Genomic DNA, 18,200 nt, shown 5'->3' with positions numbered 1-18,200 from the left:
TCCACACAAGTGAAAGTTTGGAAAACCTTTTATTTAAATATCCAAATAATAAATAATAATATAATCATGAATATTCATAATAAAATACAATAAATCTATAAACTGCATTATTTAACTATTTGAATAATGTCAACTTGTAAAATTATGGTCCTTTTCTTCCTCTTTTGAAAAAATGAATGCACCTAGAAGAGCTTTTGGAGAATTTGATCAAGGTCTGATGAATCTCTAGAGGAAGCAAAGAAAAAATAAACACATTAACCAAGAAATGCCCACACCAAGGTGAAAGTTTGGAAAACCTTTTATTTAAATATCGAAATAATATAATCATGAATATTCATAATAAAAATACAATAAATCTATAAACTGCATTATTTAACTATTTGAATAATGTCAACTTGTAAAATTATGGTCCTTTTCTTCCTCATCCTAAAAGCATTAACTTCTTCATGCATGTAATTTCAGGAAGTGTATCTCAGTTATGGAGTGAACACCTGAAGTAGATAGTTACCATGTCAGGTATGTAGGGTTTGGAATATAAAATATCTCTAGTTATAGTTAATGTGTGGGAGCTACAATAATGGTTCAAACATAATGGTAGTACAGAACATCAGCAAAGTGGGACATTGATGTTGAATTTTGACATTATTTTAAATAGTTTAGATAAACATGAATGAAAATATTAAAGATTTTTATGAACAAAATTTATCAGTTTTAAGCTGGAAGTAAACAAAATTTAGGGGAAGATTATTGTTTTTTTGTAAAAAAACTAACTTAAACACTGTCCTTGACTAATGATGAGGTATATCAGGCCAGTAGAATCTAATATCATGATAACATAATTTTTAATTTTAGTTGAACAAAGGTGGAAATTTCAATGGAAAATGGAAGATAGTCTACGAAAACTGTTATTATTGGGTGCTCATGCTGAGTCAATATGGACTGTCCGTATAGATAGTTGCAATGAATATTAATACTTGATGTGAATCCAGACAATGATAAAATTCACACATCTAACACAAGATCATTCTATTGCCAAATGAGATTATTGAATACTTTTCACACGCCGAAGAGACATATATATTGTTAAACTATAAGGTAGAAATTGTTACCACTAACCTGAGGTAAAGAAAATATAGAGTGTGTGGTTAATTAAATTAGTAACTTTAAAATCTAAAAGAAACCAAGAATAAACTAGCCCAAGATGAATCATCTCACACAGTTAAGAACACAAGACTAGCTACAGGAATTAGAAATATGGCATCAAGTTGTGATTGATCGTGATCTGCCCATTGATCACGATCATTGATCAATAAAAAAAATAGACCATCATGATTACATCTATCAATTTTAGATTGATTGAGAATTTGATAGAGTTGGCAGTGCCAACCTCATCAAACTGCAAAAACACAACCTCATCGGCCAATAAGATCGTAGTTTGGCATTGACCATCAGCGAGAAAGGGGGGATGGTGCAGTGGGGGAGACGACTGAGGGTGACGGCAAGAAGGGGGTTGGGGGGCAGGGTGGCTGATCAATCTGATCAATGGGGTGATTGAATCGGCGATAGCTGATTACAATCATCCCCTTGATCGGATCATGAATCCTCAATCACTTTGTTAATCAGAACAACACAATGATCAAAGAGGGGCGATCAAAGCGCAATCAATGATCAGTGATCAATTGAGATGTTCAATCAGGGAATTCGTGATCAAATATTCCCCCAATTGATCTGATTGCCACACCCTAATTGTGGACTTTGAAGATCTTGGGTGATTCCTTGATTTAAGTCAAATACTGGTAAGACAGCATGGTTGTTGCCAATATATAATGAAAAAAGACATTCTTTTGAAAAAAACGCCTATTATATTACAATATCACAAAGTATTACTCAGGAAATAAAAATCTAGAAGCTATGACACATTTTTTAAGAATGTTATCGAAAATTTTAAAAAAGAATGTCATCAACATTAGTGAAAAACAATCTACCTGGGACCAGAGGAAGATATCAGTCGCGTTTTAGGGCCTTCATGAGGAAGGCCCTGGCGCAGACGATGGCGCCGTAGGAGAGAAAAGTCAACAGCATGCCACTGTTGAGGACCAGTCTGTTGAAGCCCGGGCTCTGGGCCCGGTAAATCCGTACACTGATACTATTCCAGAAGCTCTCTGTCCACACCGGGTCAACACCCCCTGCTGGGTCTGACTCGTGGACCCCACCCAGCCGCCATGACCCACCCACATACTGCAGCCGCGGCGAGTACGCTGGCACGTACCTGCACATTCATTGACCCATCTGTTTGACTCCTGCATTGACCAAAGAGATATAAGAGAGAGAGAGGGCTGACCTGGTGGAGGATGTGTGACACCTGCCTATGCCATCGGCTTCTAAGCCAACACAAACTTGGCCGTCTCCGAGGCACTTCCCTTCTCGGCAAGTTGACCCTGCAGCACCAGTTTTGGCAGCGAGAAAGTTCCAGACGAACCGGGAAGTGTCGTCCACATTGGCTGTGGGTGGACTTCCTGACGGGTCATTGATGAAAACGCCCACGTAGTGGCTGGGGCAGATGGCAGCAGAGGAGATGAAGCGCCTCACCAGAGGGCATGCAAGGCCCGGGTCACACGAGAGTAGGCAGGCTGCCAGCTCCTCAATCAAAGATGAGTTCACTCTGATTGTGTTGGCTGACTCTGCAGCGCCATTTGCAAGGAGATAAGTCGCACGTGCAACCAAGTTGGCGGCGGCCTCCACCGACGACAAGTCAATGTTGACTAAATGCAAATAAGTCAGAATTGATGCGCGGGTTTGACCCAGATGCATGTGCTAAGAACATAAACAAATAAAAATACAGAAGAAGAATACATAAATAACCCACAAGTGCTGTCCAAGTGGCTGTGGTAGAACTTGTTGGTAAAGGCAGAGTCAAAGTCTTCGAGTACGACTCCAGCTGTTGATGCGTTCTGCAAGGTTCAGATGGTCAACAGAAATATAGGAAAAAATTATGGGACGAATATAATACTGCTTAGAGAAGGTGACCTTGTTGAGAAATGACATTAAGGAAGATGGCGGCAGGCCGGGGTTGGATGCACTTGAGGCATTGACCTTGACTTTCTCTGACCCAAGTGACTTGCTTGCCTGCTGCAGTGCCATCAATATCTCGTTTGACCTAGAGCTGTCCTGTGAAAAGAGGACGGTCATTGACCTTGTTTAGTCATCACATAATTTGTAATGATGCAACCTGTATTAAAAAAGATAAAACACAAAAAAACCGGGATCTAACTTCTGCTAAGATGCAACTAATCTGAAAAAATGCAAAACCTTTTTTAAAAAAGAAAAACATTATTTCTAATCGATTTTGGTTCTTCTCACCCCTGCTGCATGCGCAAATAGAGTCGTGACTCCCTGCCTTGTTGCTTTACCAACAGATCCGATCTCCAGAATCTAAACAAAGTAAAAAGTTTCATAAGATAATCTGCACAAATGGGAGACTTTGAACACGAAGTAATGTTTTGGATAGATAAAAAATATGTATGAATATCTTGCCCTGTGATACAGGTAAAGAAGAGAAACATCCCACAATATTAGGCTGAATGAACAAGTTAATAACATAATGGTCACCTGGTCGATCAGAGAAGTGTTTAGGCCTTTAGTGGCATCCGTGCCAAGATCAAGTTCAACAAGGAAACGCCGACTGCCAAGGTAACCCCATGCTTCTCCAGTGAAAAAGACAAATACAACCTTCCGGAAGACAAAAGGTGAAACTGTATTAAAATTTAGTTATTTATTAATCTTTATAGTCTATTGATTACTGACGCCAGAGAAGTGAATAAAGGATTGGTAAGGTTCTGTGGTAGCATAAAGAACTGTGCTTCTCTAGGGAAAATATGTGTGTGCAAGATAACAAGGATTACAGGCTCTGATCAGATATCTTCAAGAGGAGAGTAACATGTATTTTAAGGAAACTGTTCCAAAGATAAATGGCAGGAATACCTCTGAGAAGATTGGAGGATTGTATCACAATGTACATAAGAAAACTGTAAATAGGATGTTCAATGTTCGGTCCACCACATGAAGGTTTGAGATGACAAAAAAAATACTGAGAGAGATCATGAGAGATGACGACCCATTACCTGTTTCTTAACCTGACTTAAGTCATGAACATTTGAAAGAGCATCAACAGCCGCCAGCAAAGAAATCATTCCCTAAATATCATAACAAAAATATACGAAATTTTTTTATAATGGACGAATGTGGTATACATTGGCATTCCAAAGAAGCATACCGACAATGGAAAATCGGCTCCAACACTTTTGTCTCGGAAAAATGACGATGAGTCCAGAGAAGCCATCACAAGAATAATGGGTTTAAGAGGCTTCCCAGATGTCGCATTCACTGGGGGCAGTGAAGACCAGACACTGCCCTTCGGACATTATAAAATGGAAGAGATGTTACTGTTGACTCAGAACTTCTGTCATCAGCAGATTTTTAGGTCTAGATTAAACATTAAAAGCCAAAAAAAATAACTATTAAAGATTAAAAAATGTATTCGGTTATAACTGTGCTAGAAAAATATGACCGCCAGATTGTGAGAATAAATGTTTTCGCTTATACCCATGCTAGAAAAATGTTTGTCAAACCCAGACACTGCCCTCCGGACATTATAAAAATGGAAGAGATGTTACTGTTGACTCAGAACTTCTGTTATCAGCAGATTTTTAGGTCTAGATTAAACATTAAAAGCCAAAAAAAAATAACCATTAAAGATTAAAAAATGTATTCGCTTATAACTGTGCTAGAAAAATATGACCGCCAGATTGTGAGAATAAATGTTTATGCTTATACCCATGCTAGAAAAATGTTTGTCAAACCCAGACACTGCCTTTCGGACATGATAAAAATGAAAGACAATACCCTTGAATCAGAACATCAGTCATCAGCAGTTTTTAGGTCTAAAGGAAAGATGTAAACCAGTAAAAAGATTTAAATGCACATTAAAAATGAAAAATATTACTGCTTATACCCATGCTAGAAAAATATCATCGCAAGAGGCAGGAAGAAAGGACATTCTACCTATATCCGCCTAGGGGAAGGCAAGAGTTTTCCTTGAGACAAGATTCAGAATTGTGGGTGCCCACTTTTGTGGTCTGCAACACAAACATTTGGCATTAGAAGAGGCTATTCAGGATGAACATCAAAATACTGATCCAAAGACTATGGGAAACCCCTAACCTGCATCACCATATCAAACTCGGCAAAGTCTACTGTTCCGCCGTTATATCTCTCATCATTCTTACTAAGAGTCTGCACGAGAAGATTAATGACAAAGAAATCAAACACATGATGCATATTCTTGAGAAAGGGAAATGGAGGAACAATGATTATGATCCAAATTCTTGAAAAGAACAGACAAAAGAGGACAAGGAAGCAAATACGTAATATATAAATTTAGAAAAATCACACAAAGTCGGACACTTTATGAACCATAATAACGTATAAAAAATATTCAATTTGTATACAAAAGGTTCCTTACTGAATTATCCAAATGGATTTGGATACTGGCAATAAAAGCATCGTAAGATTCTCTCAAGAAATGAGCTTTTTAGACAAGGTCTAAATGAGCTCAAAACTTTCACGGGAATATAATATTGTCGCAACAAAAGATCTCATATCTATTCCCTCTTCTAATGGATTACACGTGGGTATCATTAACTTCAACCTTATTAATTTCAGATATTGAACCCCCCCTATTGACTTCAGTGAAATCTGTCTGAGATCTGCACAATTCTAGAAAAAAATTTACGTAGCAAATTAAAAGAGTTTAATGACGAAACTAATTTCCAAGACAAGGTAGACATAAAATTACATCACGCAAAAATACCTCTTGCAAACTCAGCGTGCTATTCTTTGACAGCAGAAAAACAGGGAAGTCATAGCGATTCCACATTATACCGGATCCCTGATTACAATAGGAAGTTATGGCGTCACTTTACTTCATTGAAGAAACACAATTATCGTCCGTCCTTACCAAAGGATTCCACTCATGACTCTGATCTTTGTAGGGGGCGAATTCCGACTGGGGAAACTTTCTATCTGGGGACAATGCTGTGAATCCAGAGAAAAAATGCAAAGAACAACATTTATGCATCGCTAGTAATCAGCAAAGGATCGGGATACAAAATGATAGTGTTGGATTGTATCAAACCTGATGAGAAATGGACATCATTAGATTCGATCAAAACTCCAGCAACTTTTGCAGCAAAAATTTTAACTCCTGAAACCCTGCATAAAACCATTGTCGATTGGCAATCCTTATCAGAGGAGTATTTTTCATGGCTGACAGATATGATTCGCAACCACTCCTATGGGCATTTCTGTCTTCTGTCCTTAGGTTAGTACTCTATAAAAACTTGTACAATTCGTCGGCCCCAAATAAGTAGGGAAAAAGATGCTATCGTCTGTGCTGATTCGGCAAGGAGGAAATAAGAAGGAAGCAGGAGAGATGGTGTAAAGAGCCAAGCGGTACAGGAGATGTTCCTTATGCATGGTCTGAGATGGGGGGGAGATGCTCGCTTGGAAGTGTACAATGGCCAATCTGGGGCTATTCTCCAAAAGTATCAACTGTGTTATTCATCTCCATCTCAATTTATCGTGCCTACTTCTCTTGTAGGATTTTCTTCCTTGATAGAGACCTACATCTAGGTCTCTATCATTGACATACGGAGTTTATTGAGCCTGATATCAGTAGGGAAGGTCGTGCGGTCCTGTCCGATTTTTTCGGCCGGCATGCGATTTTTTCAATCGCACAAAAACTGGAGAGAGAATCGATGGATACTCTACATTCTTTTTTCAAACTGTTTATTTCTAGAGCCCATGACATCCGTGTGCGAGAAAAAGACCATTAGATTAACTTTGACCGGTAGATGGATCAAACAGCAGAGCCCTTCCAGGATACTGCCGTAGCTGCGTACTCAAGAGAGGGAGGGAAGAATGAGCGGGAGAGTGAATAGTGAGGAAGAGAGAGAAGATAGACAGAGAGATAGAAGGAGAGAGACAAAAATGAGAGAGAGCGAGAAAGAGGATGAGAGAGTTGAGCGCGAGAAAGGGATAAGAGAGAGAGAGAGAGAAACGACCCAGAGAGAGAAGAGCGCGAGAGAGAAGAGCGTGGTCCGACTGTCTCAAACGATAGAAACAGAGAGCAACGAGAGAGAGAAGAGCTCAAGAGAGAATCAGAGAAAGAGGGAGAGAGAGGAACAAGAGAGTGAGAGAAGAACGCCAGAGGCCCGGAGAGGCTGAGTGCGATAGAAAGAGAAGAACGATGGAGTGAGTAACGAGAAAGAGAAGAGTGCGAGAGAGAGAAAGAGGAACGGGAGAGTGAGAGAAGAGCGCCAGAGAGAAAGAGAAGAGAGATAGAGAGAGGAACGAGAAAGAGAGAGAGAAGAGCGATAGAGTGAGTACTGAGAGAGAGAGAAGAGTGTGAGAGGAACGACAGAGAGAGGAAGAGGAACGACAGAGAGAGGAAGAGGAACGACAGAGAGAGAAGAGCGCGCGAGAGAAAGAGGGAGAGAGAGGAACAAGAGCAAGAGAGAGGAGAGCAAGAAACGAGAGAAAAGACCGCGAGGGAGAGAGAGGAACGAGAGAGAGACAAGAGAACGAGGAACGACAGAAAAAACCAGACCAAAACTGCACAATCGCACCACACAGGACCTTGGCCGATGTGCGGTGCAATTTATATTATACTGTCCGATGTGCGGTCCGAAAATTCAAACCGGACCGCACATCGGCCTAAAATTGCACCGGTCGCACCAAAGGACCATCCCTAGATATCAGTATAACTACTTATAGCTTGCCATAAAGTATAACGGATTCGAGACTTGAACAATCTACATCAAAGAGCTTTTTATAGTAGTGTTAGATATGTAAGAACATTGGAAAAAGAGCGATGAAACTTAATGAATTTTATTTTTAACAAAGATATAATTTTGGGGAAAAGAAAACCTAAAAGTGAAATTAATAAAATACCTAGCGGTTGAAAAGACAAAATAACCCTATATATGATCTGGATCGTATTGGATTTACAGATAATAAGTGCAATAAATCTGAATTAAAAAGCAAGACAGTAGCCATACCTCAGAAAGAAACTTTGCATGTCATCCTCCGCCACCAAAAAGGTGGAAGGTTGGGAAACTGGGCGATCTTGACCTTTCCATCTTATAATTGGAGCGCTAATTTTTGAACGTCCAGGGTCTGGTGATAATAAATGAATTGACGAACTCAAAATCCCGGTGGAGGACAGATTATATGTCAGATAATGAATGAAACAAATAGATGTATGTCTACTGAAAGATGACAGCGAAATGGATTTATCCAATCTTCACCAATCCTTAAGTGGACATTAATACGTACTAGAACATCCAATTTCGCCCGATGTGTTCAAAAGCCGTACGCACGGGTACCCATCTATGTTGAGATACATGGCCTTCTCAAGATCTGGAACTGATTCAAAACTTTTTGACTCTCCTGAAAATAATGATGGATATTAGTCGTAATATGTTATTAAAATGGTGAAACAAAGAAGTTACAGGGAATTCTGATTGTTACAAATTACGTAACCTAGAGGATGCAAATTGATTCCAACATGTCAGCAATACTCTGTTGGCAAGATCCACCCTGTTATAGTCGTTACATGGAGGTAATTCATGATTAAGACCCTTTTCCTGGCATCCTACTCTAGGAGATCATATTCAGAAAACAATAATGATGATCATATTCTCGAAGGCGGGACCCCACTCTTCAAAGATCTTTCCCCTGAATTCTACCCCAGAAAGGCATATATGCACTACAGTCATGATAAGTACATCCACTCAGTCTTCCCCCCCTCATGTAATTATGCACTTCTCACTCTATCAGAGTTTCATGAGACCACCCGTGAGCAAAGTTATCTGGGAAGCCAGCGACGAAGAAGCAGAGAATAGGCGAATCGGTCGATCTCTACTGCTCCAGCAGAACTAAGAAAAATTCATACGCAGAAGCGTAAAGCAGACACTATTTCATACATTTCGGAGATTTTTTTTCCTATAAACGCAAGACTAAACAGTTCATTCCATCAGAAATTTGATACTAGAGAAGCATAACACAGGCTTATACACGCTTTCAGATGATCCTTACCCCGGATAACGAATCAAAAACCATTTGAAAACGCTAGGAATTAGTAAATAATCGAAAATTGAGAAACGGGCGCGCCGAAAATTTATTGGTTTTCAAACCATTTTCAAACATAGACCCAAAAAAGAGCCAGAAGAGAGATTATCAAGAATGTCAGCTTTGGAATCTATCAACCCAAAAAAAGAGACGAAAAATTAGTAACCATCAGTAGATTGAGCTTAGAGATCACCTGAGGGAAAGCCGCTGACGATGAGTACACATGCCACGAAGAACACGCAGATGGGTCGCCGGTGCAACATGCCGGAAGATGGCGGAGGACGGCAGCGCCGGTCGATCAAGAAACCTCTCTCTAAAGAATCAAACTCCAGGGAACAAAATAAATAGACTTTCTTATCATTCACCAGTATAGATCCGGGACGCAGACGGGACGGTTTTTTCGTCCCCGCACGACAAAATCGTCCCGTCCGGGGGCAAAGACGAATTCCGGGACGAAAATTCGTCCTAGGGACCACCGGACGGGACGGTTTTCGTCCTGTGGGACGAAATAATCGTCGGTCCGGAGGTCTCCAGACGATGGACAGACGAATCTGGATGGAAAACCGCCAGATTCACATCCGACGGTTGAGATGTTGCCACGTGGCCTCGCTAGCACAATTTATAATATATTATAAATTATTATAATTTATTATAATATATTAAATATATATAATACATTTTTTTCGTCCCGGGAGGACTAGACTGGACAGAAAATCGTCCTGAGATTATTGGACGGGACGGTTTTTTTGTCGGTGGATGAAAGACCGTCCCGTCCTTCATCCGTGACAAAAATTCGGACGTAGGACGGGACGAAATTTGTCCCGTCCCGTCCTGCATCCACGTCCGGGATGATCCAGAACTATATTCACCAGTGACCCCGGGTAGGCCCAATGGGCCGGCCCAGAACAAACACCATAAATCTCTCCCACCCCATTTTTTAACTCTGGGCAGTCTCACTCGATTACTGCACTTCCCCCTATGACCCAACTTTTTTTCTACTAAGTGGGTAGGTGTTACGATCCACTAAGCCCAACAGGGGCTTTATCGTCTTTCTGCATTCCCTTGGCGTTTCCCTTTAAATATGTAGCCCTCCTCGTTGGAGGGCAGGACATGAGTTGTTAGCCATATTTTCCTTCCAGTAGTCTCCTTCTCTCTCAACGACGTCCACTCCGTCGAGTCTCGTTCCTCCAGAGACGTCCACTCCGCCACTCTCTGCCTCTCTAGTTCCTCGACGTCGTCCACTCCGCCAGGGTCATCCTTGTTCTCGATACGATCCTGGCTGGGATCCTATCAGTTGGCCTTGCCCACTAATAAATAAAGGAATGGCTATAGTGCAGGGATGCGGATGGGACAGTTTTTTCGTGCCAGGACAAAAAAATCATCCCGTCTGTGAGGTTGGACGAAATTTGGGATGGAAATTCATCCCAAGATCTCCGGGCGGGACGGTTTTCATTCACTAGGACAAAAAAACCGTCCCGTCCGGAGGTCCACGTCCTGTACTGATTCCAGATGTCGGACAGGACAATCTTTGTCCCGTCCCGTCCATCGTCCACACCCCACACGATCCGGAAGAATAGACGTGACTTTAGGAGCATTTAGGAGCAGAAGACGGGGGGTTCTTACTTATTTTACGAAGCTCAAGGCACGGCTTTTGGAGCATGGAGACTCAAGGATTGGCCTCCAATTAGTCTGAAAACAGGAATAGATAACAGATAACAGTTATCTAGGAACATTATTAGGAAGGTTATGGATACACCAACATTGGGAGGCAGGTGTCAATGTCTCATGCAAACATCTGTTATCGCAATCCTGATTGTGATACGTATTTTGATACCTCTATTGAAATTGGATAGTTAGAATGGCAATGGTATTATTTAGTGTTGTTTTCCAGTAACCAAATCGGATAACATTATCCCGGGTACCTTTAATGTCATTAACAATGCCTGATAGCATTATCCATCTACATTCCATATGTTAGAGGAATCTAGGATTACAAGAATCTTCCCTAATGCCTGATATCAGACCAACTAATAATTGATATCATGAAAAGTTGGGATGGATCCAGATGCAGATGTTAGATATCAATATGAATACCATTGCAGATATTGAATATCTGTTTGGGTATCTTCATTATGTAGGCAATTGTGGACGACAGTAATAGATATCCGATATCTGCATCAGATATCCTGATATCAAAAAATGTGTAATTAAAAGCAATAACTCATTTTTGTGAGTTTTATATTTAATATATACTAAAATACTCCATCAAGGGCATTAAACATATCACTGATGATGTATTGGACATGTGGTTAAATACAATTTGGTTTATTATTTTTGAATTACTGATCAAGAGTCATGATAATGAGGTAATTCTATAAAATATGATCAAAACCTTATGTAAAGATCATTGAAATCAAATAATTGATACCAAGAATGGCTCCTCATGCATCATCAAGTGCTAATTTTTTTGCATGATTCATGGGATGTTGGTTGTTCCATTGGAAAGACTAGTTTCCACCAAGAATGGAAAGACTAATTTCTGATTGCATCAATAGTACACAGTTTAGTCAGTAGTAGGGATCAAACTAAATTACCGGCATCCCTTAATGGCCCATGCGTCCACCACTTTGGTGCCATGTTTAAGAGGGAGGTGGGTCCCAAATTTATGTGGGTTGTAAAATGTGCATGATTACCTATTTTTCTGCATTGAAAAATTATTTTCAAGCTCTAAATCATAGGCTAACGGCATCTAGCTGTTACTACGCTGCTCAAATACTCTCACAACTCATCATGACTTGCATTTTCATTGGCTTGAACTATTGTCCATGATCATGTAAATTTAAGAGTTTTCTCAACACTCGTAGTCATATGCCCTGTTTGACAGTGATGTCATCAATGTATTTCCCTTACAATGCCGATAAGGCTATGCTAGACTTCATCACTCTGACATGCTACAGAGCATTTACCCAACTATTGCAGAGTCACTTGCATCCATCTTACAAATGAGACTTGGATGACTATGGAGACATTATATGCCAACAAGCCATCCAATCTCCTAGACTATCAAACTTTTGAGTCTCTATTGGCGTGCAATTAAAGAAATTTATATATTTAATGATCACCTCAACAAGATCCATGACATCATCTATGAGTTGTATTTTTATCAACCTGATACCACTAACTAAAAGAGTCTCAAAAGATATCATCAAGAGCTCTAAGTAGGGGTGTATCTGATAAGCCTAAAATCATTTTAGAAATATTGCATCATCTCTATCCTCTATCTTCTCTTCTTGGTGTCACTATGGGATAATACAGCCTTAACTCCTTGAGTTGCCTCTTCTATGGCATCATCATCATCCTCTATAAATTATTTGTTTAAATATTTACTCATGATCAAGATGGCAGCAACGACTGGATCTTGGATCATCATCATCATCTCTAGGATAAGAGTTGGGGGGATGTTTGGTCGTCCTAAACGGACTTAGGTGCTCCAACACCTCAACAACTGGTTAGGTTTTATTTTCATTCATGAGAACCTGAAATTACTTGAATTGAAATCGATGCAAAAAAATCATTATATGATTTATTACCTGGTTTAGAGCCAAATCCGCAATCAAATGATCCATCGATTAAATTTTTACTAACCTTTCAAATTTCTGACCTCTCAACATGTCATCACAGTTCTCAGTATCTTGGTCAACCTCATTTTCCTTCTTAAAAAGCTCTAGTAGATATCTGGAAAGATCAACTCACCATACCACTCACACAAAAATGAGTGGAGGATGCTCTAGAAGAGAGGAAGGTGAGTGGGGTCATAAAGACTTCTTGAACGCATAAAATTCATTTTGGACTTTCTTTATTCATAATTGACGGGAATTTCTCATAAACCCCTTATACTTTTAAGTCTATCTTCTGATGCCCATAAAGCTTTTGGATATGACCTTCTAGTCTCATATACCACTCTAGCTAATAACTCTAGAAATCTAATAATTTTTTATTCGCTTTCCTGAATTATTAAACTATATATAACATATTAATTTAACCCAATTGATAGGTTGAGTTTCTAACCCACGAGGTGATAATCTATACCTCATACTATAGAAGTTGCAAAAGACTATGGTAACAATTTCAGGAAATTTTGGGTATGATTATTCATCCAAACCCTCTAAAATGATGTGGTGTATGTTTTAATTTTTTAACTCTAATTGATAATTCAAGTCAGTACTAAGATATGGTCAAATCATTAGAGAATACTACGATTACCCTAGGACAGGACTTGACTATGTCACATTCCTTGAGTCAGTCTCTTCTTATATCTTGGACGAGTGATCCCATTTTGACAATGTAATAATCTTTGTGGATCTTTTGTTGAATATTATTTAAGAAGTTTTGAAACCCTTAAAGAATTTTTATGTGAAGATTAAGCTTCAAGGGTATTTTAGCAAAAACACTTTAATGTGTGTTTTGATGAAAAATCAAAGTAATTCATGCCTCAAGGAGGATTGTGATCAAAGCACAATAGATCCTCAGTCAACTAGTTGATTGATTGTAAGTGAAGATAAAATAGCAGACTAGTAATATTAAAAGGCCACTTAGTTTGAATATATGGTGAACCGGTCAAATCGTGTATTTAGGAATTTTTTGACCTGAAGATAAACATATTTTCTAACACTGTTGAAGTATTTTTCTGAATTTATTTCATCTGATTGGTTTCATAACTTCTTCAAATTCCTATTTACTACCTTTGAGTATTAAATGCTGAATTTATTAATGATTCAATGAAAATTAATTACAGAAGATATTAATATCCAATGGTGATATCTTGATTAAAATGATGTGGTAGTCGAAAACTTTCAGATTATTTTAAAGCTCAAGTCCTCGTCATATGGGCTAGTTCTGAACACTTTACAGGTATTTTGAACTTATGGAAAAATACTAAATATAAACATTTGAAATTAAAATGGTTACTGTCTTAGATTATTTAATCATAATCAATACATATGACTATTGGATTGTTAAAAAATTACCATTTTAAATTTTCCGATTTTGACGTTCATATATACAGTTTTGAGCCCTAATTCTCATTGCCCTTCAAAAATTACAGTCCTAAAACTAGAGAGATATTTCAATCCCTAAAGCAATTTTCAGGAAGTTTTTGAGTATAATTTAAATAAAAATTTGTTGCTAACATCAATCCAAGTCCATAAAACTTTGAATCATGAATATTGGCACAAAGTATTTCAAGATTTGAAGAAATAAGGCTCGTCTCCAAAATTTTCACATCCTCGACCTTGTGATAAGTTTGACATCTTTAGCATAATTTTTATATTGATTTTGAGATTTTTTTCACTTATGAATAGTTTCTAAAAGCTATGAAAATCCAAAGAACTTAGAATTGCATCTTTGGGTTGAGTTTTGAAAGAGTTACAGGAGTTTGAAGTAGGATGCATAGGAATCAAGCAGTGAACTAAGGAGGTGGAATTCTAAGTTCTCTAGAGATTTATCTTATTCAATTTTGAACACTTTCTTTGAGATAAAATTTGTGAAAATTTTTATTGCAAAACTGTTCCAGGTAAAATCATCTCATTTGTTGCAGGAATTAATAAGATATTTTACTTTTAATTACCAAAGTTAAATCACAAATCAAGGAATTTCATCCTAAGAGAAATGTGGGGGGGAAGAGGACTTGAGGCAAGAACAATCACAAACAGGGAGCTTTTTCTACAGGGAAGCCATAATTACATTTTTGAATTAAAATTTTCTAAACTAAAAATATTGTTGTTAAAATACATGAAATTAGGCATTGTCTTGAATACTACTTAAGGAGTTGACATACATAGTGTTGTTGAAGAGTAGATATTGTTCAAAAATATATTGTTTTGCTAGATCTTTGTGGTTAGTCAGATTAAGGCTTTGGTGGCTATAATAAGAAGGCTTTAGGGGGCAAGTTGAAGTAGGTCAAGGGACATCATTCCATGGAAGATTTTTGAAGTTGAGGACGACAATGCTTCATTGACCTTTTTCTTTTTTTGCTATCCTTGTTCAGCCCTATTTCCAAATGTCTTTCTTGGGGGGCATTCACACAAACTAGGTTAGGGCACATCATCATTCTGGGAAAAATACCCCCCAACAGCATTAAGGATCAGCCTAAGCTATCTAAAGATAATAATTGTGTCTCCTATTTCTTCAACGTCATTTCTTACGTAGAAAAATCCAAGGTCAATTAAAAAATAAAAAATAATATATATAGAGAACCTAATTCAACCCCTCTTAAGTTATTCCTTAGCCACTTAAAACTAAAACTATGTGCACTTTCAATACACCATTGTCCATCCACAAGAAGTCTTTTGTATTTTAAATTTAAGGACCACTTATACAACTGTTGATGGGGGACCATCCGCAAGCCGAAGCACAAGGTCAAACTCCGGCGACACGTCAGCAACCACGTCGTGACGCCCGAGCTGACGAGAAGGACCCGGAGTTCAAATACACGGCGTTGACGAGGATGCTTCCCCAATTTATTTTCCTCGCGTTTTCCTGAACTTTCTCGTTGTGTTTTGTTTGGGGAGGGCCTCTGTGTTTTGGCCCTTCCGTTGCACTTCGAACAGCGTTTTACGGCTCGATTAGGGGTTTTCCCTAATTACGGGCTGACCCCTAGGGTTTCGTCTCTCCCCCTATAAAAGGAGGAGAGATGCCCTAGAGGATACGAAAAAGTTGTTTTGAGTTGTTTGCAGATTGTTAGGAGAGGAGGAACTCTCCAAGAGGAGGGAGGGATCCTTGAGGGAGAACAGGAAGCTGCCGCCGCTGTCCGTCGTTGGTCTGAAGACTGAACTTGCTACGCTGGAACGTGCCGCCGCCCAACGTCCGTCTCTCTCTAAGGAGAGAGACCGCCAGAATCCACTGTCTGCTGCCGTTGAGATGACTTCCTCCGCTCGCCGCTCGCCAGGACCCGGTGCCTGCTTCCGGCCAGGTGCGGCACCCACCCTGAGCGCCACCAACCTGACCGATGCCTGAACGGGGCCTTCCCGGTCAGCCGACCGTGCTCGAGCCCAAGCGCCCCACCAGTTGAGTCGTCTCTGGTGCCCCGAGCAGGGTGCCCGCCCGTCTGCCAGCCACGCCCACCTGGAGTCCAACCACGGGACGCCGGGCCACTTGTTTCCTCGCCTTCCCCACCTGCCTCACCCGATGCCGCCGCCGTTGGACGACCTAGGCGTGGGGAAAGGTCGAACCGGGTCAGCAGCCGAGTTGACTCAGCGCGACCGGCCGGTTCCGGTGCTGAGTCAACTCAGGGTGACTCACTCTTACGTACCGACGAGTCACCACTAAGTCGACTCAGTGTGACCCGGATTTAAGTAGTGGCATTCCCAGGTAAAATCAACAAATTGAATGGGCATTTTCGTCAAGAAGGAAAAAAGAAAGAGGAAAGGAAACCTTGGTTTCCAGCGGGCCGCCACCGCCGCCTAGCGTCAAAGCCACTCATCACCGGCCGTCACCATCGCCGCCACTGCCCGTCGCTGCTGCCGCAGCCCCTCATCTCTGGCCGCCGCGACCACCATCTGTCACTGCCATTTGCCGCCGCATCCGCCACTGGCTGCCGCCGCTCCCGCCACTGTCGTTGCTCGCAGCCACCGCTGCTGCTCACCCTCACTGCTCGTCGCCACCGACGCCACACGCCGCTGCCTCAGCCACTCGCCACTGCCATCCTCTCGACCCACCGATGCCGCGACTGCCGCTCGCACCGCTGCCGACGCCCACTACCGCCATTGTCGCTCGCCGCTACCGCTACCGCCACGCGCAGCCGCTGCAGTCGCTCGCCCCATCGCCGCCACCTCTCGCGGCCGCCAGCGTTGTCAATGGCTACTACCGATGCCGCCGCCTCTGACTGCCGTCACCGCTCACCCCCACTGCCGTTGCCTCCGACTGCCGCCGCCGCCGTCTCTAGCCAAGCGCTCTCCGTCGGGCGTGTCTGCTGAACCCCTGGCACCAGAATGCCGCCACTCGCCCGTCGTCGTCCGAACAACCACCGCCGCTCGCTATCGTCGCCGCCGCACTGGGCCACTCGTGCCCCTCAAACTTGGCTTCGGTCCATCGCGACTTACCGGACTTCGGTCCCACAGGTCAAACTGCTTTCCCCTCTTGAGTATTATTACTTCTTTCAATATTTCCTCACGTGCTCCACCGCTGGGCCTCATCCCTTACCACTTCTTGCACTCTAGGGTTTTGGGGTAGCTATCTCCCTTTGTTATCCTGTTCGTCACCATTGTCAGGACTAGACAGTTGGATCGAGGGTACCCGATCCGACGGCGTCCTTCGATTGGTCTATCGGGTCATTGGGAGTCAGATCGTATGAACACGTATGGGAACTCTTCCAGGGCGCCCGTCCTATTTCAGCTATCGACGTACTTCTCGTTATTTTCATAAACGTGCATCCCCGCATTAAATACTGAATCACGCGCTTGAACGTTTTCCACCCTGTGACGCAACGCGCGCCATCGATCCTGGTCGTACATGTTGCATCAACTGTGACATGAATTAAGATGATTGATATTATAATAAAATCAATCAGGGATTCTTAAAAATCAAAATTCAAAATTTTTTTAATTACATTAGACTTTATCGGCCACATTATTTTCCATACTCAACATATGAGAGGGGCTATATATATTCTATTCATTTTAGATATTTGATGTCCTTCTTCCTGATGTTCTCTTGCTCTTACGACCGCTCATGCTTACACCATAGGTAAAGACACGCATATTGCCCTTAATAATTTTTCATCGGTCATCAATACAATGAGGATCTATGCGCATGACTCATAACCCCTTCTTTAATATCTTACCTCACATATACTACCTCATACTCCATCTATTGTACATAGTCACTCTTGTTTCATCAAAGGACAAGGAAGAACACTCCCTATCCAGTTCTTGTATCTTGATTATTTACTCTATGACCTTCATTTTTAAAACAGAGTCTTTATTAGTGCCCTCACTCATGGTCTGAGTCTCAAT

General features: G+C 40.9%; 1 protein-coding gene across 1 annotated transcript; it reads right to left on the bottom strand.

Annotated features, from left to right (window-relative positions):
- Positions 1 to 1,810: 1,810 nt before the first annotated feature.
- LOC144713813 (Zn-dependent exopeptidases superfamily protein) lies at positions 1,811 to 9,539 on the bottom strand. Its single transcript, XM_078588506.1, has 16 exons — positions 9,383 to 9,539; positions 8,395 to 8,508; positions 8,118 to 8,235; positions 6,194 to 6,270; positions 6,017 to 6,093; positions 5,870 to 5,947; positions 5,221 to 5,292; positions 5,062 to 5,135; positions 4,274 to 4,406; positions 4,122 to 4,193; positions 3,610 to 3,729; positions 3,361 to 3,432; positions 3,028 to 3,168; positions 2,867 to 2,951; positions 2,342 to 2,762; positions 1,811 to 2,269 (listed from the first exon to the last, which is right to left on the bottom strand). Exons 1-16 carry the CDS (start codon positions 9,450 to 9,452, stop codon positions 2,005 to 2,007), a joined length of 1,989 nt encoding a protein of 662 aa, XP_078444632.1. The 5' UTR covers positions 9,453 to 9,539; the 3' UTR covers positions 1,811 to 2,004.
- Between the last annotated feature and the right edge of the window lie 8,661 nt (positions 9,540 to 18,200).

This window comes from Wolffia australiana, chromosome 16, assembly GCF_029677425.1.
Source record: "Wolffia australiana isolate 7733 chromosome 16, ASM2967742v1".
Taxonomy (NCBI): Eukaryota; Viridiplantae; Streptophyta; class Magnoliopsida; order Alismatales; family Araceae; genus Wolffia; species Wolffia australiana.
The sequence above is the reverse complement of the archived record's forward strand: the minus strand, read 5'-3'. Positions and strand labels throughout refer to the sequence as shown.

What these genes read in the sequence shown, in the direction of transcription:
- LOC144713813 (XM_078588506.1), bottom strand. Translation starts at nt 9,452, where the DNA reads ATGTTGCACCGGCGACCCATCTGCGTGTTCTTCGTGGCATGTGTACTC. An exon ending in ATGCAAAGTTTCTTTCTGAG is followed by an intron (nt 6,271 to 8,117) that starts GTATGGCTACTG and finishes GGTTTTATGCAG; the next exon opens with GGTTTCAGGAGTTAAAATTT. An exon ending in TGTCACACATCCTCCACCAG is followed by an intron (nt 2,270 to 2,341) that starts GTCAGCCCTCTC and finishes ATGAATGTGCAG; the next exon opens with GTACGTGCCAGCGTACTCGC.